Source organism: Coregonus clupeaformis, chromosome 25 (assembly GCF_020615455.1).
Source record: "Coregonus clupeaformis isolate EN_2021a chromosome 25, ASM2061545v1, whole genome shotgun sequence".
In the NCBI taxonomy this organism is placed as follows: Eukaryota; Metazoa; Chordata; class Actinopteri; order Salmoniformes; family Salmonidae; genus Coregonus; species Coregonus clupeaformis.
The window spans coordinates 1577501-1601688 of NC_059216.1; the positions used below are offsets into that span (position 1 = coordinate 1577501).

The following is a 24188-nucleotide window of genomic DNA, read 5'->3' on the forward strand; positions in this document are numbered from 1 at the left end:
TAGGCCGCGGCTAATCATTAACGGCCCTCAAGGGCTGAAATACTGAAGCTTTCCTTTTCTCCCTGCTAGTTCATTGATTTGTTCATGTCGCCGATTGGCTGGAGGGTTCACTCACCTGGTGTCCCAGGTCTGAATCCATCCCTGGTTAGTAGGAGAGAATGGAGACAGTAAAAATCCAATAGCACTATTTTCCTTGAATTTAACCTGTCCTAATTCAGAGTCCATTTTTCCATCCCCCTCCATCCCTCTGTCCCTCCATCCCTCTTTCACGTCAGTTGTCAGGCAACAACCCCAATTCTACTCCACTTCCTCTCTCTCTCTCTCTCACTCTCTCCTCTTTCCTCTAAATATATCTATCACTCACACTCCTCCCTCTCCACCTCTATTACACTCTCTCCATCTGTCTCTCATTCCACCCGCTCCCTCTCACTCCTCCTTCCCGGTTCAATCCTCCTATCACATATCACATGCCGTATGTTCTGCCGGACAGATATCTGATGCTTCCAGGCTTAGAGGAACCTGCAGCCAAGATAGCCTACTGGTTCTTTGTGTGTCAACAAGCCAATCAGGGCCTAGCTCCAGCCTACTGTCAGAAACAGCCCAGACTCAGAGGTTGAGTTTCTCCAGGGTGGTGATTGAGGGATGAGGGAATAAGGGGAAAAACTGTGGTCATTCTAGACTAGAGGACTTGATTATGAAGGAGTTATTTTCAGGTCAGGTCACATAACCAGGAAAAATGATTCCTGGTTATGTGACCTGACCTGAAAATAACTCCTTCATAATCAAGTCCTCTAGTCTAGAATGACCACAGTTTTCCCCTTGTATTGACGTTCTGCTGGTCTCTCCTCTATAGTGATCAGAGTGGTGAGGCGGCGCCATCTGCAGGCAGAGATATGTAACTGATATTAATGTAACAGCAGAGGCCTTCAGTCTATTCATCTGGGCCTGTTTAAACACATATTTAATGCACCTGTTTATTCTATTGATCAGTCTACTTTCCTCCACATTTAATGTTTCATTTTAGATACAAATGTGTTCTCTATGTGCAGACACACAGAGGCGGATGAACATAAGATCCAGCACTGCTTCTGTTACACCTCCACGGTCCTCACCTCCACACTGGCCTTCCAGAAAGAACAGAAACTCAAAGTGGAGTGCCAGGCGCTGTTACAGGTGGCCAAGAATCTCTTCACACATCTGGGTGAGTTATCCACCCTTCTTCTCTTCTCTTCTCTTCTCTTCTCTTCTCTTCTCTTCTCTTCTCTTCTCTTCTCTTCTCTTCTCTTCTCTTCTCTTCTCTTCTCTTCTCTTCTCGTCTCTTCTCTTCTCTTCTCTTCTCTTCTCTTCTCTTCTCTTCTCTTCTCGTCTCTTCTCTTCTCTTCTCTTCTCTTCTCTTCTCTTCTCTTCTCTTCTCGTCTCTTCTCTTCTCTTCTCTTCTCTTCTCTTCTCTTCTCTTCTCGTCTCTTCTCTTCTCTTCTCTTCTCTTCTCTTCTCTTCTCTTCTCTTCTCTTCTCTTCTCTTCTCTTCTCTTCTCTTCTCTTCTCTTCTCTTCTCTTCTCTTCTCTTCTCTTCTCTTCTCTCCTCTGGCTCAGATTGAATCCCTACAGACTGATAATACAACACTCCTTTGCCTGCTTATCCATCCATCTACACCCTGTGCTCTCTCTCTCTCTCTCTCTCTCTCTCTCTCTCTCTCTCTCTCTCTCTCTCTCTCTCTCTCTCTCTCTCTCTCTCTCTCTCGCTGTAGATGATGTGTCGGTGCTGTTGCAAGAGATTATAGTTGAGGCCAGGAACCTCAGTGATGCAGAGATGTGAGTTCTTGATGACCCTGAACCCTGAACCCTGAAAGTACAGCTAAAATGCTTTCCAGAATAACTAATGCAGAGGAAAATAGAATAGAATACTAATTCTCTCTCTCTCTCTCGCTCTCTCTCTCTCTCTCTCTCTCTCTCTCTCTCTCTCTCTCTCTCTCTCTCTCTCTCTCTCTCTCTCTCTCTCTCTCTCTCTTTCTCTTTCTCTCTCTCTCTCTCTCTCTGTCTCTGTCTCTGTCTCTGTCTCTGTCTCTGTCTCTGTCTCTGTCTCTGTCTCTGTCTCTGTCTCTGTCTCTCTCTCTCTCTCTCTCTCTCTCTCTCTCTCTCTCTCTCTCTCTCTCTCTCTCTCTCTCTCTCTCTCTCTCTCTCTCTCTAGTTGTTCTGTGTTCCTACTGGATCAAGTCAGCCATGAGCTGGTTGCAAAGGTGTTTGATGGGGGCGTGGTCAGTGATGATGAGGTAGAACACATGTCTAGAACTTCTCTGCTTGATGATGATGATTACAAAGATTATAATGATGATGATGATGATGACGACGAAGATTGTAAAGATAGTCTGTGGGTGTGTGCAGAAGGAGTTCCGTATCCCTGCGGACCAGGGCATAGCGGGTCACGTAGCCATGACAGGGCAGATACTGAACATTAAGGATGCGTACTCCCACCCTCTGTTCTACCGAGGAGTGGACGACAGCACCGGCTTCAGAACACGCAACATCCTCTGCTTCCCCATCAAGGACGAGAACAATGGTGAGAACTAAACTAACAATACTGGTGTTAACAACTAAACTAACACTACTGGAGTTAACAACTAAACTAACACTACACTGGAGTTAACAACTAAACTAACACTACACTGGAGTTAACAACTAAACTAACACTACACTGGAGTTAACAACTAAACTAACACTACTGGAGTTAACAACTAAACTAACACTACTGTTGTTAACAACTAAACTAACACTACACTGGAGTTAAGAACTAAACTAACACTACACTGGAGTAAACAACTAAACTAACACTACACTGGAGTTAAGAACTAAACTAACACTACACTGGAGTAAACAACTAAACTAACACTACACTGGAGTAAACAACTAAACTAACACTACACTGGAGTTAAGAACTAAACTAACACTACACTGGAGTAAACAACTAAACTAACACTACACTGGAGTAAACAAATAAAATAACACTACTGGAGTTAACAACTAAACTAACACTACACTGGAGTTAACAACTAAACTAACACTACACTGGAGTAAACAACTAAACTAACACTACACTGGAGTAAACAACTAAACTAACACTACACTGGAGTAAACAACTAAACTAACACTACACTGGAGTAAACAACTAAACTAACACTACACTGGAGTTAACAACTAAACTAACACTACACTGGAGTAAACAACTAAACTAACACTACACTGGAGTTAACAACTAAACTAACACTACACTGGAGTAAACAACTAAACTAACACTACACTGGAGTAAACAACTAAACTAACACTACACTGGAGTAAACAACTAAACTAACACTACACTGGAGTAAACAACTAAACTAACACTACACTGGAGTTAACAACTAAACTAACACTACACTGGAGTAAACAACTAAACTAACACTACACTGGAGTTAACAACTAAACTAACACTACACTGGAGTAAACAACTAAACTAACACTACACTGGAGTTAACAACTAAACTAACACTACACTGGAGTAAACAACTAAACTAACACTACACTGGAGTAAACAACTAAACTAACACTACACTGGAGTAAACAACTAAACTAACACTACACTGGAGTAAACAACTAAACTAACACTACACTGGAGTTAACAACTAAACTAACACTACACTGGAGTAAACAACTAAACTAACACTACACTGGAGTAAACAACTAAACTAACACTACACTGGAGTAAACAACTAAACTAACACTACACTGGAGTTAACAACTAAACTAACACTACACTGGAGTAAACAACTAAACTAACACTACACTGGAGTAAACAACTAAACTAACACTACACTGGAGTTAACAACTAAACTAACACTACACTGGAGTAAACAACTAAACTAACACTACACTGGAGTAAACAACTAAACTAACACTACACTGGAGTAAACAACTAAACTAACACTACACTGGAGTAAACAACTAAACTAACACTACACTGGAGTTAACAACTAAACTAACACTACACTGGAGTAAACAACTAAACTAACACTACACTGGAGTAAACAACTAAACTAACACTACACTGGAGTAAACAACTAAACTAACACTACACTGGAGTTAACAACTAAACTAACACTACTGTTGTTAACAACTAAACTAACACTACACTGGAGTTAAGAACTAAACTAACACTACACTGGAGTTAAGAACTAAACTAACACTACACTGGAGTAAACAACTAAACTAACACTACACTGGAGTTAAGAACTAAACTAACACTACACTGGAGTAAACAACTAAACTAACACTACACTGGAGTAAACAACTAAACTAACACTACACTGGAGTTAAGAACTAAACTAACACTACACTGGAGTAAACAACTAAACTAACACTACACTGGAGTAAACAAATAAAATAACACTACTGGAGTTAACAACTAAACTAACACTACACTGGAGTTAACAACTAAACTAACACTACACTGGAGTAAACAACTAAACTAACACTACACTGGAGTAAACAACTAAACTAACACTACACTGGAGTAAACAACTAAACTAACACTACACTGGAGTAAACAACTAAACTAACACTACACTGGAGTTAACAACTAAACTAACACTACACTGGAGTAAACAACTAAACTAACACTACACTGGAGTTAACAACTAAACTAACACTACACTGGAGTAAACAACTAAACTAACACTACACTGGAGTAAACAACTAAACTAACACTACACTGGAGTAAACAACTAAACTAACACTACACTGGAGTAAACAACTAAACTAACACTACACTGGAGTTAACAACTAAACTAACACTACACTGGAGTAAACAACTAAACTAACACTACACTGGAGTTAACAACTAAACTAACACTACACTGGAGTAAACAACTAAACTAACACTACACTGGAGTTAACAACTAAACTAACACTACACTGGAGTAAACAATTAAACTAACACTACACTGGAGTAAACAACTAAACTAACACTACACTGGAGTAAACAACTAAACTAACACTACACTGGAGTAAACAACTAAACTAACACTACACTGGAGTTAACAACTAAACTAACACTACACTGGAGTAAACAACTAAACTAACACTACACTGGAGTAAACAACTAAACTAACACTACACTGGAGTAAACAACTAAACTAACACTACACTGGAGTTAACAACTAAACTAACACTACACTGGAGTAAACAACTAAACTAACACTACACTGGAGTAAACAACTAAACTAACACTACACTGGAGTTAACAACTAAACTAACACTACACTGGAGTAAACAACTAAACTAACACTACACTGGAGTAAACAACTAAACTAACACTACACTGGAGTTAACAACTAAACTAACACTACACTGGAGTAAACAACTAAACTAACACTACACTGGAGTAAACAACTAAACTAACACTACACTGGAGTAAACAACTAAACTAACACTACACTGGAGTTAACAACTAAACTAACACTACTGTTGTTAACAACTAAACTAACACTACACTGGAGTTAAGAACTAAACTAACACTACACTGGAGTTAAGAACTAAACTAACACTACACTGGAGTAAACAACTAAACTAACACTACACTGGAGTTAAGAACTAAACTAACACTACACTGGAGTAAACAACTAAACTAACACTACACTGGAGTAAACAACTAAACTAACACTACACTGGAGTTAAGAACTAAACTAACACTACACTGGAGTAAACAACTAAACTAACACTACACTGGAGTAAACAAATAAAATAACACTACTGGAGTTAACAACTAAACTAACACTACACTGGAGTTAACAACTAAACTAACACTACACTGGAGTAAACAACTAAACTAACACTACACTGGAGTAAACAACTAAACTAACACTACACTGGGAGTAAACAACTAAACTAACACTACACTGGAGTAAACAACTAAACTAACACTACACTGGAGTTAACAACTAAACTAACACTACACTGGAGTAAACAACTAAACTAACACTACACTGGAGTTAACAACTAAACTAACACTACACTGGAGTAAACAACTAAACTAACACTACACTGGAGTAAACAACTAAACTAACACTACACTGGAGTAAACAACTAAACTAACACTACACTGGAGTAAACAACTAAACTAACACTACACTGGAGTTAACAACTAAACTAACACTACACTGGAGTAAACAACTAAACTAACACTACACTGGAGTTAACAACTAAACTAACACTACACTGGAGTAAACAACTAAACTAACACTACACTGGAGTTAACAACTAAACTAACACTACACTGGAGTAAACAATTAAACTAACACTACACTGGAGTAAACAACTAAACTAACACTACACTGGAGTAAACAACTAAACTAACACTACACTGGAGTAAACAACTAAACTAACACTACACTGGAGTTAACAACTAAACTAACACTACACTGGAGTAAACAACTAAACTAACACTACACTGGAGTAAACAACTAAACTAACACTACACTGGAGTAAACAACTAAACTAACACTACACTGGAGTTAACAACTAAACTAACACTACACTGGAGTAAACAACTAAACTAACACTACACTGGAGTAAACAACTAAACTAACACTACACTGGAGTTAACAACTAAACTAACACTACACTGGAGTAAACAACTAAACTAACACTACACTGGAGTAAACAACTAAACTAACACTACACTGGAGTAAACAACTAAACTAACACTACAATGGAGTAAACAACTAAACTAACACTACACTGGAGTTAACAACTAAACTAACACTACACTGGAGTAAACAACTAAACTAACACTACACTGGAGTAAACAACTAAACTAACACTACACTGGAGTAAACAACTAAACTAACACTACACTGGAGTTAACAACTAAACTAACACTACTGTTGTTAACAACTAAACTAACACTACACTGGAGTTAAGAACTAAACTAACACTACACTGGAGTTAAGAACTAAACTAACACTACACTGGAGTTAACAACTAAACTAACACTACTGGTGTTAACAACTAAACTAACACTACACTGGAGTAAACAACTAAACTAACACTACACTGGAGTTAACAACTAAACTAACACTACTGAGAAACACGACTAACAACACTGTTGTTAACAACTAAACTAACACTACACTGGAGTTAAGAACTAAACTAACACTACACTGGAGTTAAGAACTAAACTAACACTACACTGGAGTAAACAACTAAACTAACACTACACTGGAGTTAAGAACTAAACTAACACTACACTGGTGTTAACAACTAAACTAACACTACTGTTGTTAACAACTAAACTAACACTACACTGGAGTTAACAACTAAACTAACACTACACTGGAGTTAACAACTAAACTAACACTACACTGGAGTAAACAACTAAACTAACACTACTGGAGTTAACAACTAAACTAACAATACTGGTGTTAACAACTAAACTAACAATACACTGGAGTTAACAACTAAACTAACACTACACTGGAGTTAACAACTAAACTAACACTACACTGGAGTTAAGAACTAAACTAACACTACTGGAGTTAACAACTAAACTAACACTACACTGGTGTTAACAACTAAACTAACACTACTGTTGTTAACAACTAAACTAACACTACACTGGAGTTAACAACTAAACTAACACTACACTGGAGTTAACAACTAAACTAACACTACACTGGAGTTAACAACTAAACTAACACTACTGGAGTTAACAACTAAACTAACAATACTGGTGTTAACAACTAAACTAACAATACACTGGAGTTAACAACTAAACTAACACTACACTGGAGTTAACAACTAAACTAACACTACTGGAGTTAACAACTAAACTAACACTACACTGGAGTTAACAACTAAACTAACACTACACTGGAGTTAACAACTAAACTAACACTACTGGAGTTAACAACTAAACTAACACTACACTGGAGTTAACAACTAAACTAACACTACACTGGAGTTAACAACTAAACTAACACTACACTGGAGTTAACAACTAAACTAACACTACTGGAGTTAACAACTAAACTAACACTACACTGGAGTTAACAACTAAACTAACACTACTGGAGTTAACAACTAAACTAACACTACTGGAGTTAACAACTAAACTAACACTACACTGGAGTTAACAACTAAACTAACACTACACTGGAGTTAACAACTAAACTAACACTACTGGAGTTAAGAACTAAACTAACACTACACTGGAGTAAACAACTAAACTAACACTACACTGGAGTAAACAACTAAACTAACACTACTGGAGTTAACAACTAAACTAACACTACTGTTGTTAACAACTAAACTAACACTACTGGAGTAAACAACTAAACTAACACTACTGGAGTAAACAACTAAACTAACACTACTGGAGTTAACAACTAAACTAACACTACTGTTGTTAACAACTAAACTAACACTACACTGGAGTTAACAACTAAACTAACACTACACTGGAGTTAAGAACTAAACTAACACTACACTGGAGTAAACAACTAAACTAACACTACACTGGAGTTAACAACTAAACTAACACTACACTGGAGTAAACAACTAAACTAACACTACACTGGAGTTAACAACTAAACTAACACTACTGGTGTTAACAACTAAACTAACAATACTGGTGTTAACAACTAAACTAACACTACACTGGAGTTAACAACTAAACTAACACTACACTGGAGTTAACAACTAAACTAACACTACTGGTGTTAACAACTAAACTAACACTACACTGGAGTTAACAACTAAACTAACACTACACTGGAGTTAACAACTAAACTAACACTACACTGGAGTAAACAACTAAACTAACACTACACTGGAGTTAACAACTAAACTAACACTACTGGAGTTAACAACTAAACTAACACTACTGTTGTTAACAACTAAACTAACAATACACTGGAGTTAACAACTAAACTAACACTACACTGGAGTTAACAACTAAACTAACACTACTGGAGTTAAGAACTAAACTAACACTACACTGGAGTAAACAACTAAACTAACACTACACTGGAGTAAACAACTAAACTAACACTACTGGAGTTAACAACTAAACTAACACTACTGTTGTTAACAACTAAACTAACACTACTGGAGTAAACAACTAAACTAACACTACTGGAGTAAACAACTAAACTAACACTACTGGAGTTAACAACTAAACTAACACTACTGTTGTTAACAACTAAACTAACACTACACTGGAGTTAACAACTAAACTAACACTACACTGGAGTTAAGAACTAAACTAACACTACACTGGAGTAAACAACTAAACTAACACTACACTGGAGTTAACAACTAAACTAACACTACACTGGAGTAAACAACTAAACTAACACTACACTGGAGTTAACAACTAAACTAACACTACTGGTGTTAACAACTAAACTAACAATACTGGTGTTAACAACTAAACTAACACTACACTGGAGTTAACAACTAAACTAACACTACACTGGAGTTAACAACTAAACTAACACTACTGGTGTTAACAACTAAACTAACACTACACTGGAGTTAACAACTAAACTAACACTACACTGGAGTTAAGAACTAAACTAACACTACACTGGAGTAAACAACTAAACTAACACTACACTGGAGTTAACAACTAAACTAACACTACACTGGAGTAAACAACTAAACTAACACTACTGGTGTTAACAACTAAACTAACACTACACTGGAGTTAACAACTAAACTAACACTACACTGGAGTTAACAACTAAACTAACACTACACTGGAGTTAACAACTAAACTAACACTACTGTTGTTAACAACTAAACTAACAATACACTGGAGTAAACAATTCAATACACAGCACCGCCTATGCTGCTCCATTTCTCATCTCTCTCTCTCTCTCTCTCTCTCTCTCTCTCTCTTTCTCTTTCTCTGTGACTCTCTCTCTCTCTCTCTCCTCTCTCTCTCTCTCTCTCTCTCTCTCTCTCTCTCCCTCTGTCTCTCTCTCTCACTCTCTCTTTCTCTTTCTCCGTGACTCTCTCTCTCTCTCCCCTTCCCCTCTCACTCTCTCTCTCTCTCTCTCTCTCTCTCTCTCTCTCTCTCTCTCTCTCTCTCTCTCTCTCTCTCTCTCTCTCTCTCTCTCTCTCTCTCTCTCTCTGTCTCTCAGAAGTGATTGGGGTGGCTGAGTTGGTCAATAAGACTAATGGACCGTGGTTTAACCGCTTCGATGAGGACCTGGCCACTGCTTTCTCAATCTACTGTGGAATCAGCATTGCACATGTGAGTCAGACACATCACCCAAAGCTACACAAGAACCCCTGATATCTGATCCTCTAGTCATGACGTAGTCACACAGTGTGTTGTAAACAGTAGGATGTTTAGTGCCCTATTGATGTGGTATGGATTTAGTTGTGGTTGACTGCTCTTCTGTATAATAATGTGGTTGTGGACTGACTGGTCTCTCCTGTATAATAATGTGTTTGTGGTTATCTGACTGGTCTCTCCTGTATAATAATGTGGTTGTGGTTGACTGACTGGTCTCTCCTGTATAATAATGTGTTATGGTTGACTGACTGGTCTCTCCTGTATAATAATGTGGTTGTTGTTGACTGACTGGTCTCTCCTGTATAATAATGTGGTTGTTGTTGACTGACTGGTCTCTCCTGTATAATAATGTGTTGTGGTTGACTGACTTGTCTCTCCTGTGTAATAATGTGGTTGTGGTTGACTGACTGGTCTCTCCTGTATAATAATGTGGTTGTGGTTGACTGACTGGTCTCTCCTGTATACTAATGTGGTTGTTGTTGACTAAGCGGTGTCTCCTGTATAATAATGTGATTGTGGTTGACTGACTGGTCTCTCCTGTATAATAATGTGGTTGACTGACTGGTCTATTCTGTATAATAATGTGGTTATGGTTGACTGACTGTCTCTCCTGTATAATGATGTGGTTGACTGACTGGTCTCTCCTGTATAATAATGTGTTGTGGTTGACTGACTTGTCTCTCCTGTATAATAATGTGGTTGTTGTTGACTAAGCGGTCTCTCCTGTATAATAATGTGGCTGTGGTTGACTGACTTGTCTCTCCTGTATATGAATGTGGTTGTGGTTGACTAACTGGTCTCTCCTGTATAATAATGTGGTTGACTGACTGGTCTCTCCTGTATTTGAATGTGGTTGTAGTTGACTAACTGGTCTCTCCTGTATAATAATGTGGTTGAGGTTGACTAACTGGTCTCTCCTGTATAATAATGTGGTTGAGGTTGACTAACTGGTCTCTCCTGTATAATAATGTGGTTGTGGTTGACTAACTGGTTTCCCCTGTATAATAATGTGGTTGTGGTTGACTGACTTGTCTCTCCTGTATAATAATGTGGTTGTTGTTGACTAAGCGGTCTCTCCTGTATAATAATGTGGCTGTGGTTGACTGACTTGTCTCTCCTGTATATGAATGTGGTTGTGGTTGACTAACTGGTTTCCCCTGTACAATAATGTGGTTGTGGTTGACTGACTGGTCTCTCCTGTATAATAATTTGGTTGACTGACTGGTCTCTCCTGTATTTGAATGTGGTTGTAGTTGACTAACTGGTCTCTCCTGTATAATAATGTGGTTGAGGTTGACTAACTGGTCTCTCCTGTATAATAATCTGATTGTGGTTATCTGACTGGTCTCGTCTGTATAATAATGTGGTTGTGGTTGACTGACTGGTCTCCCTTGTATAATAATGTGATTGTGGTTGACTGACTGGTCTCTCCTGTATAATAATGTGGTTGACTGACTGGTCTATTCTGTATAATAATGTGGTTATGGTTGACTGACTGTCTCTCCTGTATAATGATGTGGTTGACTGACTGGTCTCTCCTGTATAATAATGTGTTGTGGTTGACTGACTTGTCTCTCCTGTATAATAATGTGGTTGTTGTTGACTAAGCGGTCTCTCCTGTATAATAATGTGGCTGTGGTTGACTAACTGGTCTCTTCAGTATAATAATGTGGTTGTGGTTGACTAACTGGTTTCCCCTGTATAATAATGTGGTTGTGGTTGACTGACTGGTCTCTCCTGTATAATAATGTGGTTGACTGACTGGTCTCTCCTGTATTTGAATGTGGTTGTAGTTGACTAACTGGTCTCTCCTGTATAATAATGTGGTTGAGGTTGACTAACTGGTCTCTCCTGTATAATAATGTGGTTGAGGTTGACTAACTGGTCTCTCCTGTATAATAATGTGGTTGTGGTTGACTAACTGGTTTCCCCTGTATAATAATGTGGTTGTGGTTGACTGACTGGTCTCTCCTGTATAATAATGTGGTTGACTGACTGGTCTCTCCTGTATTTGAATGTGGTTGTAGTTGACTAACTGGTCTCTCCTGTATAATAATGTGGTTGAGGTTGACTAACTGGTCTCTCCTGTATAATAATCTGGTTGTGGTTGACTGACTGGTCTCTTCTGATAATAATGTGGTTGACTAAGAGGTCTCTCCTGTATAATCATTTGGTTGTGGTTGACTGACTGGACTCTTTTGGATAATAATGTGGTTGTGGTTGACTAACTGGTCTCCCTTGTATAATAATGTGGTTGTGGTTGACTGACTGGTCTCTCCTGTATAATAATGTGGTTGACTGACTGGGCTTTCCTGTATATGAATGTGGTTGTGGTTGACTGACTGGTCTCCCCTGTATAATAATGTGATTGTGGTTGACTGACTGGTCTCTCCTGTATAATAATGTGGTTGACTGACTGGTCTATTCTGTATAATAATGTGGTTATGGTTGACTGACTGTCTCTCCTGTATAATGATGTGGTTGACTGACTGGTCTCTCCTGTATAATAATGTGGTTGTGGTTGACTAACTGGGCTCTCCTGTATAATAATGTGGTTGTGGTTGACTAACTGGTCTCTCGTATAATAATGTGGTTGTGGTTGACTGACTGGTCTCTAATGTATAATAATGTGGTTGAAGTTGACTAACTGGTCTCTCCTGTATAATAATGTGGCTGTGGTAGACTGACTGGTCTCTCCTGTATAATAATGTGGTTGACTGACTGGTCTATTCTGTATAATAATGTGGTTATGGTTGACTGACTGTCTCTCCTGTATAATGATGTGGTTGACTGACTGGTCTCTCCTGTATAATAATGTGGTTGTGGTTGACTAACTGGGCTCTCCTGTATAATAATGTGGTTGTGGTAGACTGACTGGTCTCTCCTGTATAATAATGTGGTTGAAGTTGACTAACTGGTCTCTCCTGTATAATAATGTGGTTGTGGTAGACTGACTGGTCTCTCCTGTATAATAATGTGGTTGTGGTTGACTGACTGGTCTCTCCTGTATAATAATGTGGTTTTGGTTGACTGACTGGTCTCTTATGTATAATAATGGTGTTGTGGTTTACTAACCGGTCTCTCCTGTATAATAATGTGGTTGTGGTTGACTGACTGGTCTATCCTGTATAATAATGTGGTTGTGGTTGACTGACTGGTCTTTCCTGTATAATAATGTGGTTGAGATAGACTGACTGGTCTCTCCTGTATAATAATGTGGTTGTGGTTGACTAACTGGTCTCTCCTGTATAATAATGTGGTTGTGGTTGACTGACTGGTCTCTTCTGTATAATAATGTGGTTGTGGTTGACTGACTGGTCTCTCCTGTATAATAATGTGGTTGACTGAAAGGTCTCTCCTGTATAATAATGTGGATGTGGTTGACTGACTGGTCTCATCTGGATAATAATGTGGTTGTGGTTGACTAACTGGTCTCCCTTGTATAATAATGTGGTTATAGTTGACTGACTGTCTCTCCTTTATAATGATGTGGTTGACTGACTGGTCTCTCCTGTATAATAATGTGGTTGTGGTTGACTGACTGGTCTCTCCTGTATAATGTGGTTGAGGTTGACTGACTGGTCTCTCCTGTATAATAATGTGGTTTTGGTTGACTGACTGGTCTCTTATGTATAATAATGGTGTTGTGGTTGACTAACCGGTCTCTCCTGTATAATAATGTGGTTGTGGTTGACTGACTGATCTTTCCTGTATAATAATGTGGTCGTGGTTGACTGACTGGTCTTTCCTGTATAATAATGTGGTTGAGATAGACTGACTGGTCTCTCCTGTATAATAATGTGGTTGTGGTTGACTAACTGGTCTCTCCTGTATAATAATGTGGTTGTGGTTGACTGACTGGTCTCTTCTGTATAATAATGTGGTTGTGGTTGACTGACTGGTCTCTCCTGTATAATAATGTGGTTGACTGAAAGGTCTCTCCTGTATAATAATGTGGTTGTGGTTGACTGACTGGTCTCATCTGGATAATAATGTGGTTGTGGTTGACTAACTGGTCTCCCTTGTATAATAATGTGGTTATAGTTGACTGACTGTCTCTCCTTTATAATGGTGTGGTTGACTGACTGGTCTCTCCTGTATAATAATGTGGTTGTGGTTGACTGACTGGTCTCTCCTGTATAATAATGTGGTTGAGGTTGACTGACTGGTCTCTCCTGTATAATAATGTGGTTTTGGTTGACTGACTGATCTCTCCTGGATAATAATGTGGTTGTGGTTGACTGACTGGTCTTTCCTGTATAATAATGTGGTTGAGATAGACTGACTGGTCTCTCCTGTATAATAATGTGGTTGTGGTTGACTAACTGGTCTCTCCTGTATAATAATGTGGTTGTGGTTGACTGACTGGTCTCTTCTGTATAAAAATGTGGTTGTGGTTGACTGACTGGTCTCTCCTGTATAATAATGTGGTTGACTGAAAGGTCTCTCCTGTATAATAATGTGGTTGTGGTTGACTGACTGGTCTCATCTGGATAATAATGTGGTTGTGGTTGACTAACTGGTCTCCCTTGTATAATAATGTGGTTATAGTTGACTGACTGTCTCTCCTTTATAATGATGTGGTTGACTGACTGGTCTCTCCTGTATAAAAATGTGGTTGTGGTTGACTGACTGGTCTCTCCTGTATAATGTGGTTGAGGTTGACTGACTGGTCTCTCCTGTATTATAATGTGGTTTTGGTTGACTGACTGGTCTCTTATGTATAATAATGGTGTTGTGGTTGACTAACCGGTCTCTCCTGTATAATAATGTGGTTGTGGTTGACTGATTGATCTCTCCTGTATAATAATGTGGTTGTGGTTGACTGACTGGTCTTTCCTGTATAATAATGTGTTTGAGATAGACTGACTGGTCTCTCCTGTATAATAATGTGGTTGTGGTTGACTAACTGGTCTCTCCTGTATAATAATGTGGTTGTGGTTGACTGACTGGTCTCTTCTGTATAATAATGTGGTTGTGGTTGACTGACTGGTCTCTCCTGTATAATAATGTGGTTGACTGAAAGGTCTCTCCTGTATAATAATGTGGTTGTGGTTGACTGACTGGTCTCATCTGGATAATAATGTGGTTGTGGTTGACTAACTGGTCTCCCTTGTATAATAATGTGGTTATAGTTGACTGACTGTCTCTCCTTTATAATGGTGTGGTTGACTGACTGGTCTCTCCTGTATAATAATGTGGTTGTGGTTGACTGACTGGTCTCTCCTGTATAATAATGTGGTTGAGGTTGACTGACTGGTCTCTCCTGTATAATAATGTGGTTTTGGTTGACTGACTGATCTCTCCTGGATAATAATGTGGTTGTGGTTGACTGACTGGTCTTTCCTGTATAATAATGTGGTTGAGATAGACTGACTGGTCTCTCCTGTATAATAATGTGGTTGTGGTTGACTAACTGGTCTCTCCTGTATAATAATGTGGTTGTGGTTGACTGACTGGTCTCTTCTGTATAAAAATGTGGTTGTGGTTGACTGACTGGTCTCTCCTGTATAATAATGTGGTTGACTGAAAGGTCTCTCCTGTATAATAATGTGGTTGTGGTTGACTGACTGGTCTCATCTGGATAATAATGTGGTTGTGGTTGACTAACTGGTCTCCCTTGTATAATAATGTGGTTATAGTTGACTGACTGTCTCTCCTTTATAATGATGTGGTTGACTGACTGGTCTCTCCTGTATAATAATGTGGTTGTGGTTGACTAACTGGGCTCTCCTGTATAATAATGTGGTTGTGGTTGACTAACTGGTCTCTCGTATAATATTGTGGTTGTGGTTGACTGACTGGTCTCTAATGTATAATAATGTGGTTGAAGTTGACTAACTGGTCTCCCTGTATAATAATGTGGTTGTGGTTGACTGACTGGTCTCTCCTGTATAATAATGTGGTTGTGGTTGACTAACTGGTCTCTCCTGTATAATAATGTGGTTGAGGTTGACTGACTGGTCTCTCCTGTATAATAATGTGGTTTTGGTTGACTGACTGGTCTCTTATGTATAATAATGGTGTTGTGGTTGACTAACCGGTCTCTCCTGTATAATAATGTGGTTGTGGTTGACTGACTGGTATCTCCTGTATAATAATGTGGTTGACTGACTGGTCTCTCCTGTATATGAATGTGGTTGTGGTTGACTGACTGGTCACTTCTGTACAATAATGTGGTTGTGGTTGACTGACTGGTCTCTCCTCTATATGAATGTGGTTGTGGTTGACTGACTGGTCTCTTCTGTATAATAATGTGGTTGTGGTTGACTGACTGGTCTCTCCTGTATATGAATGTGGTTGTGGTTGACTAACTGGTCTCTCCTGTATAATAATGTGGTTGTGCTTGATTGACTGGTCTCTCCTTTATATGAATGTGGTTGTGGTTGACTGACTGGTCTCTTCTGTATAATAATGTGGTTGTGGTTGACTGACTGGTCTCTCCTGTATAATAATGTGGTTGTGGTTGACTGACTGGTCTCTTCTGTATAATAATGTGGTTGTGGTTGACTAACTGGTCTCTCCTGTATAAGAATGTGGTTGTGGTTGACTAACTGGTCTCTCGTATAATAATGTGGTTGTGGTTGACTGACTTGTTTTTCCTGTATAATAATTTGGTTGTGGTTGACTGACTGGTCTCTCCTGTATAATAATGTGGTTGTGGTTGATTGACTGGTCTCTCCTGTATATGAATGTGGTTGTGGTTGACTGACTGGTCTCTTCTGTATAATAATGTGGTTGTGGTTGACCGACTGGTCTCTCCTGTATACTAATGTGGTTGTGGTTGACTAACTGGTCTCTCCTGTATAATAATGTGGTTGTGGTTGACTGACTGGTCTCTCCTGTACAATAATGTGGTTGACTGACTGGTCTCTCCTGTATATGAATGTGGTTGTGGTTGACTGACTGGTCACTTCTGTACAATAATGTGGTTGTGGTTGACTGACTGGTCTCTCCTGTATATGAATGTGGTTGTGGTTGACTGACTGGTCTCTTCTGTATAATAATGTGGTTGTGGTTGACTGACTGGTCTCTCCTGTATAATAATGTGGTTGACTGAAAGGTCTCTCCTGTATAATAATGTGGTTGTGGTTGACTTACTGGTCTCATCTGGATAATAATGTGGTTGTGGTTGACTAACTGGTCTCCCTTGTATAATAATGTGGTTATAGTTGACTGACTGTCTCTCCTTTATAATGGTGTGGTTGACTGACTGGTCTCTCCTGTATAATAATGTGGTTGTGGTTGACTGACTGGTCTCTCCTGTATAATAATGTGGTTGAGGTTGACTGACTGGTCTCTCCTGTATAATAATGTGGTTTTGGTTGACTGACTGATCTCTCCTGGATAATAATGTGGTTGTGGTTGACTGACTGGTCTTTCCTGTATAATAATGTGGTTGAGATAGACTGACTGGTCTCTCCTGTATAATAATGTGGTTGTGGTTGACTAACTGGTCTCTCCTGTATAATAATGTGGTTGTGGTTGACTGACTGGTCTCTTCTGTATAATAATGTGGTTGTGGTTGACTGACTGGTCTCTCCTGTATAATAATGTGGTTGACTGAAAGGTCTCTCCTGTATAATAATGTGGTTGTGGTTGACTGACTGGTCTCATCTGGATAATAATGTCGTTGTGGTTGACTAACTGGTCTCCCTTGTATAATAATGTGGTTATAGTTGACTGACTGTCTCTCCTTTATAATGATGTGGTTGACTGACTGGTCTCTCCTGTATAATAATGTGGTTGTGGTTGACTAACTGGGCTCTCCTGTATAATAATGTGGTTGTGGTTGACTAACTGGTATCTCGTATAATATTGTGGTTGTGGTTGACTGACTGGTCTCTAATGTATAATAATGTGGTTGAAGTTGACTAACTGGTCTCTCCTGTATAATAATGTGGTTGTGGTTGACTGACTGGTCTCTCCTGTATAATAATGTGGTTGTGGTTGACTGACTGGTCTCTCCTGTATAATAATGTGGTTGAGGTTGACTGACTGGTCTCTCCTGTATAATAATGATGTTTTGGTTGACTGACTGGTCTCTTATGTATAATAATGGTGTTTTGGTTGACTAACCGGTCTCTCCTGTATAATAATGTGGTTGTGGTTGACTGACTGGTCTCTCCTGTATAATAATGTGGTTGACTGACTGGTCTCTCCTGTATATGAATGTGGTTGTGGTTGACTGACTGGTCACTTCTGTACAATAATGTGGTTGTGGTTGACTGACTGGTCTCTCCTCTATATGAATGTGGTTGTGGTTGACTGACTGGTCTCTTCTGTATAATAATGTGGTTGTGGTTGACTGACTGGTCTCTCCTGTATATGAATGTGGTTGTGGTTGACTAACTGGTCTCTCCTGTATAAGAATGTGGTTGTGGTTGACTAACTGGTCTCTCGTATAATAATGTGGTTGTGGTTGACTGACTTGTTTTTCCTGTATAATAATTTTGTTAAGGTTGACTGACTGGTCTCTCCTGTATAATAATGTGGTTGTGGTTGATTGACTGGTCTCTCCTGTATATGAATGTGGTTGTGGTTGACTGACTGGTCTCTTCTGTATAATAATGTGGTTGTGGTTGTGGTTGACTGACTGGTCTCTCCTGTATACTAATGTGGTTGTGGTTGACTGACTGGTCTCTTCTGTATAATAATGTGGTTGTGGTTGACTAACTGGTCTCTCCTGTATAATAATGTGGTTGTGGTTGACTAACTTGTCTCTCCTGTATAATAATGTGGTTGTGGTTGACTGACTTGTCTCTTCCTGTACAATAATTTGGTTGTGGTTTACTGACTGGTCTCTCCTGTATAAGAATGTGGTTGTGGTTGATTGACTGGTCTCTCCTGTATATGAATGTGGTTGTGGTTGACTGACTGGTCTCTCCTGTATAATAATGTGGTTGTGGTTGACTGACTGGTCTCTCCTGTATACTAATGTGGTTGTGTTTGACTAACTGGTCTCTCCTGTATAATAATGTGGTTGTGGTTGACTGACTGGTCTCTCCTGTATAATAATGTGGTTGACTGACTGGTCTCTCCTGTATATGAATGTGGTTGTGGTTGACTGACTGGTCACTTCTGTACAATAATGTGGTTGTGGTTGACTGACTGGTCTCTCCTGTATATGAATGTGGTTGTGGTTGACTGACTGGTCTCTCCTGTATAATAATGTGGTTGTGGTTGACTGACTGGTCTCTCCTGTATAATAATGTGGTTGACTAACTGGTCTCTCCTGTATAATAATGTGGTTGTGGTTGACTGACTGGTCTCTCCTGTATAATAATGTGGTGTTGACTGACTGGTCTCTCCTGTATAATAATGTGGTTGACTAACTGGTCTCTTCTGTATAATAATGTGGTTTTGGTTGACTGACTGGTCTCTCCTGTATAATAATGTGGTTGTGGTTGACTGACTGGTCTCTCCTGTATAATAATGTGGTTGAGGTTTCCTGACCTGTCTCTCCTGTATAATAATGTGGTTTTGGTTGACTGACTGGTCTCTTATGTATAATAATGGTGTTGTGGTTGACTAACCGGTCTCTCCCTGTATATAATGTGATTGTGGTTGACTGACTGGTCTCTCCTGTATAATAATGTGGTTGACTGACTGGTCTCACCTGTATAATAATGTGGTTTGTGGTTGACTGACTGGTCACTCCTGTACAATAATGTGGTTGTGGTTGACTGACTGGTCTCTCCTGTATATGAATGTGGTTGTGGTTGACTGACTGGTCTCTTCTGTATAATAATGTGGTTGTGGTTGACTGACTGGTCTCTCCTGTATATGAATGTGGTTGTGGTTGACTAACTGGTCTCTCCTGTACAATAATGTGGTTGTGGTTGATTGACTGGTCTCTCCTGTATAATAATGTGGTTGTGGTTGATTGACTGGTCTCTCCTGTATATGAATGTGGTTGTGGTTGACTGACTGGTCACTTCTGTATAATAATGTGGTTGTGGTTGACTGACTGGTCTCTCCTGTATAATAATGTGGTTGTGGTTGACTGACTGGTCTCTTCTGTATAAGAATGTGGTTGTGGTTGACTAACTGGTCTCTCGTATAATAATGTGGTTGTGGTTGACTGACTTGCCTTTCCTGTATAATAATGTGGTTGTGGTTGACTGACTGGTCTCTCCTGTATAATAATGTGGTTGTGGTTGATTGACTGGTCTCTCCTGTATATGAATGTGGCTGTGGTTGACTGACTGGTCTCTTCTGTATAATAATGTGGTTGTGGTTGACTGACTGGTCTCTCCTGTATAATAATGTGGTTGTGATTGACTGACCGCTCTCTCCTGTATACTAATGTGGTTGACTGACCGGTCTCTCCTGTATAATAATGTGGTTGACTAACTAGTCTATCCTGTATAATAATGTGGTTGACTGACTGGTCTCTCCTGTATAATAATGTGATTGTGGTTGACTAACTGGTCTCTCCCTGTATAATAATGTGGTTGACTAACTGGTCTCTTCTGTATAATAATGTGGTTGTGGTTGACTAACTGGTCTCCCCTGTATAATAATGTGGTTGTGATTGACTGACCGCTCTCTCCTGTATAATAATGTGGTTGACTGACTGGTTTCTCCTGTATAATAATGTGATTGCGGCTCACTGACTGGTCTCTCCTGTATAATAATGTGGTTGACTTAATGGTCTCACCTTTATAATAATGTGGTTGACTGACTGGTCTCTCCTGTATAATAATGTGATTGTGGTTGACTGACTGGTCTCTCCTGTATAATAATGTGGTTGACTGACTGGTCTTTCCTGTATAATAATGTGGTTGACTAACTGGTCTCTCCTGTATAATAATGTGGTTGACTGACTGGTCTCTCCTGTATAATAATGTGATTGTGGTTGACTGACTGGTCTCTCCTGTATAATAATGTGGTTGACTGACTGGTCTTTCCTGTATAATAATGTGGTTGACTAACTGGTCTCTCCTGTATAATAATGTGGTTGACTGACTGGTCTCTCCTGTATAATAATGTGATTGAGGTTGACTGACTGGTCTCTCCTGTATAATAATGTGGTTGACTGACTGGTCTCTCCTGTATAATAATGTGGTTGACTGACTCGTCTCTCCTGTCTGTATTCAGTCTCTTCTTTATAAGAAGGTCCATGAGGCTCAGTTCAGATCCCACCTGGCCAATGAGATGATGATGTACCACATGAAGGTAAAGCACACACACTAACCCCCCCAACACACACACACACATCCAGTGCAGTAGTAATGCGTGTGTGTGTGTGTGTGTGTGTGTGTGTGTGTGTGTGTGTGTTGTGTCTGTGTGTCTGTGTGTCTGTGTGTGTGTGTAGGTATCAGAGCAGGAAGTGGCCCAGCTGTTGGTAACTGGGCTGGAGCCAGTGGATGAGATTCATCCCTTATTCGCTGAGTTCACATACACACCCCGCTCACTACCTGACGACAACACACCCATGGTAAGACAGGCAGACAGATGAAGAGTGTGCATGTACGTATGTGTGTGTTTCAGTGGAAAATGCTGAGGGGTGGACGGCTCATAATAATGGCTGAAACGGAGCGAATGGAATGGCATCAAACCATGTGTTTGATGTATTTGATACCATTCCCCTGATTCCACTCCAGCCATTATCACAAGCCAGTCCTCCCCAATTAAACTGACACCAACCTCCTGTGGTGTGTTTCCATGCACATCCATAGAGATGTATAGTATGCATAGAGATGTATAGTATACATAGAGATGTATAGTATCCATAGAGATGTATAGTATACATAGAGATGTATAGTATCCATAGAGATGTATATTATCCATAGAGATGTATAGTATCCATAGAGATGTTTATTATCCATAGAGAGATATAGTATCCATAGAGATGTATAGTATACATAGAGATGTATAGTATCCATAGAGATGTATAGTATCCATAGAGATGTATAGTATCCATAGAGATGTATAGTATCCATAGATATGTATAGTATCCATAGAGATGTATAGTATCCATAGAGATGTATAGTATCCATAGAGATGTATAGTATCCATAGAGAGGTATAGTATCCATAGAGATGTATAGTATCCATAGAGATGTATAGTATCCATAGAGATGTATAGTATCCATAGAGAGGTATAGTATCCATAGAGATGTATAGTATCCATAGATATGTATAGTATCCATAGAGATGTATAGTATCCATAGAGATGTATAGTATCCATAGAGAGGTATAGTATCCATAGAGATGTATAGTATCCATAGATATGTATAGTATCCATAGAGATGTATAGTATCCATAGAGATGTATAGTATCCATAGATATGTATAGTATCCATAGAGATGTATAGTATCCATAGAGAGGTATAGTATCCATAGAGATGTATAGTTTCCATAGAGATGTATAGTTTCAATTTCAGATTCAAGTTTTTATGTGCACAAGTACATGCACAAGCATAGTGAATTCATTTCCTGCAGCTCTAACCCCAACAATGCAGTAACCAATAACAATATTCAGGCACACTGCAAACAGTCTTGTTGTTCCTGCTGTACTGTGTCTAATCTCTGTCTCTCCTGTGTCTCCAGGGTATCCTGAGTATGTTTGAGGACATGGGCTTTATCAACACCTATAAGATTGACCTGCACACTCTGGCCAGGTACCGCCCTCTCTCTCTCTCTCTCTCTCTTTCTCTCTGTCCAATCACTGTCTGTTTATGATATGGTTGCTATGGTGATGAAGTGGTTGTTATGGTGATTGATTGTGTGGTTGTCATGCTTGCAGGTTCTGTCTGATGGTGAAGAAGGGTTACAGAGATCCTCCCTATCACAACTGGACTCACGCCTTCTCAGTCTCTCACTTCTGTTATCTGCTCTACAAGAACCTGGGCCTGGCCAATTACCTCGAGTTAGTAGAAACCCCTTAAACCCTACATACTACACCCTACACCCTAACCCTACATACTACACCCTACACCAGGGGTCCGCAATTACAGTGCATTCGGAAAGTATTCAGACCCCTTGACTTTTTCCACATTTTGTTACGTTACAGCCTTATTCTAAAATGGATTAAATTGTTTTATCCTCCTCATCAATCTACACACAATACCCCATAATGACAAAGCAAAAAAAAAGGGTTTTTAGAAATGTTTGCAAATACATAAAAAATTAAAAACGGAAATATCACATTATTAGGGGAGTTTCTCCCATTCTTCTCTGCAGATCCTCTCAAGTTCTGTCAGGTTGGATGGGGAGCGTCGCTGCCAGAGATGTTCGATCGGGTTCAAGTCCGGGCTCTGGCTGGGCCACTCAAGGACATTCAGAGACTTGTCCGGAAGCCACTCCTGCGTTGTCTTGGCTGTGTGCTTAGGGTCGTTGCCCTGTTGGAAGGTGAACCTTCGCCCCAGTCTGAGGTCCTGAGCGCTCTGGAGCAGGTTTTCATCAAGGATCTCTCGGTACTTTGCTCCGTTCATCTTTCCCTCGATTCTGACTAGTCTCCCAGTCCCTACCACTGAAAAACATCCCCACAGCATGATGCTGCCACCACCATGCTTCACCGTAGGGATGGTGCCAGGTTTCCTCCAGACGTGATGCTTGGCATTCAGGCCAAAGAGTTCAATCTTGGTTTCATCAGTCCTTTAGGTGCCTTTTACTGAGGAGTGGCTTCTGTCTGGCCACTCTACCATAAAGGCCAGAATGGTGGAGTGCTGCAGAGATGGTTGTCCTTCTGGAAGGTTCTTCCATCTCCACAGAGGAACTCTGGAGCTCTGTCAGAGTGACCATCGGGTTCTTGGTCACCTCCCTGACCAAGGCCCTTCTCCCCCGATTGCTCAGTTTGGCCGGGCGGCCAGCTCTAGGAAGTGTCTTGGTGGTTCCAAACTTCTTCCAT

At 39.7% G+C, this 24188-nt stretch overlaps 1 protein-coding gene across 1 annotated transcript in view; it reads left to right on the forward strand.

The window, feature by feature from the left end:
* Positions 1–24188, forward strand: part of LOC121567827 (cGMP-dependent 3',5'-cyclic phosphodiesterase-like) — a 50273-nt gene that overhangs the window by 21136 nt on the left and 4949 nt on the right. The window contains exons 12-20 of the mRNA XM_045207460.1: positions 1050–1201; positions 1748–1811; positions 2188–2269; positions 2382–2556; positions 10175–10287; positions 21436–21513; positions 21653–21775; positions 22889–22959; positions 23085–23207. Of these exons, the coding sequence (XP_045063395.1) occupies positions 1050–1201; positions 1748–1811; positions 2188–2269; positions 2382–2556; positions 10175–10287; positions 21436–21513; positions 21653–21775; positions 22889–22959; positions 23085–23207 (981 nt within the window). The remainder of the gene's footprint in view (positions 1–1049; positions 1202–1747; positions 1812–2187; positions 2270–2381; positions 2557–10174; positions 10288–21435; positions 21514–21652; positions 21776–22888; positions 22960–23084; positions 23208–24188) is intronic.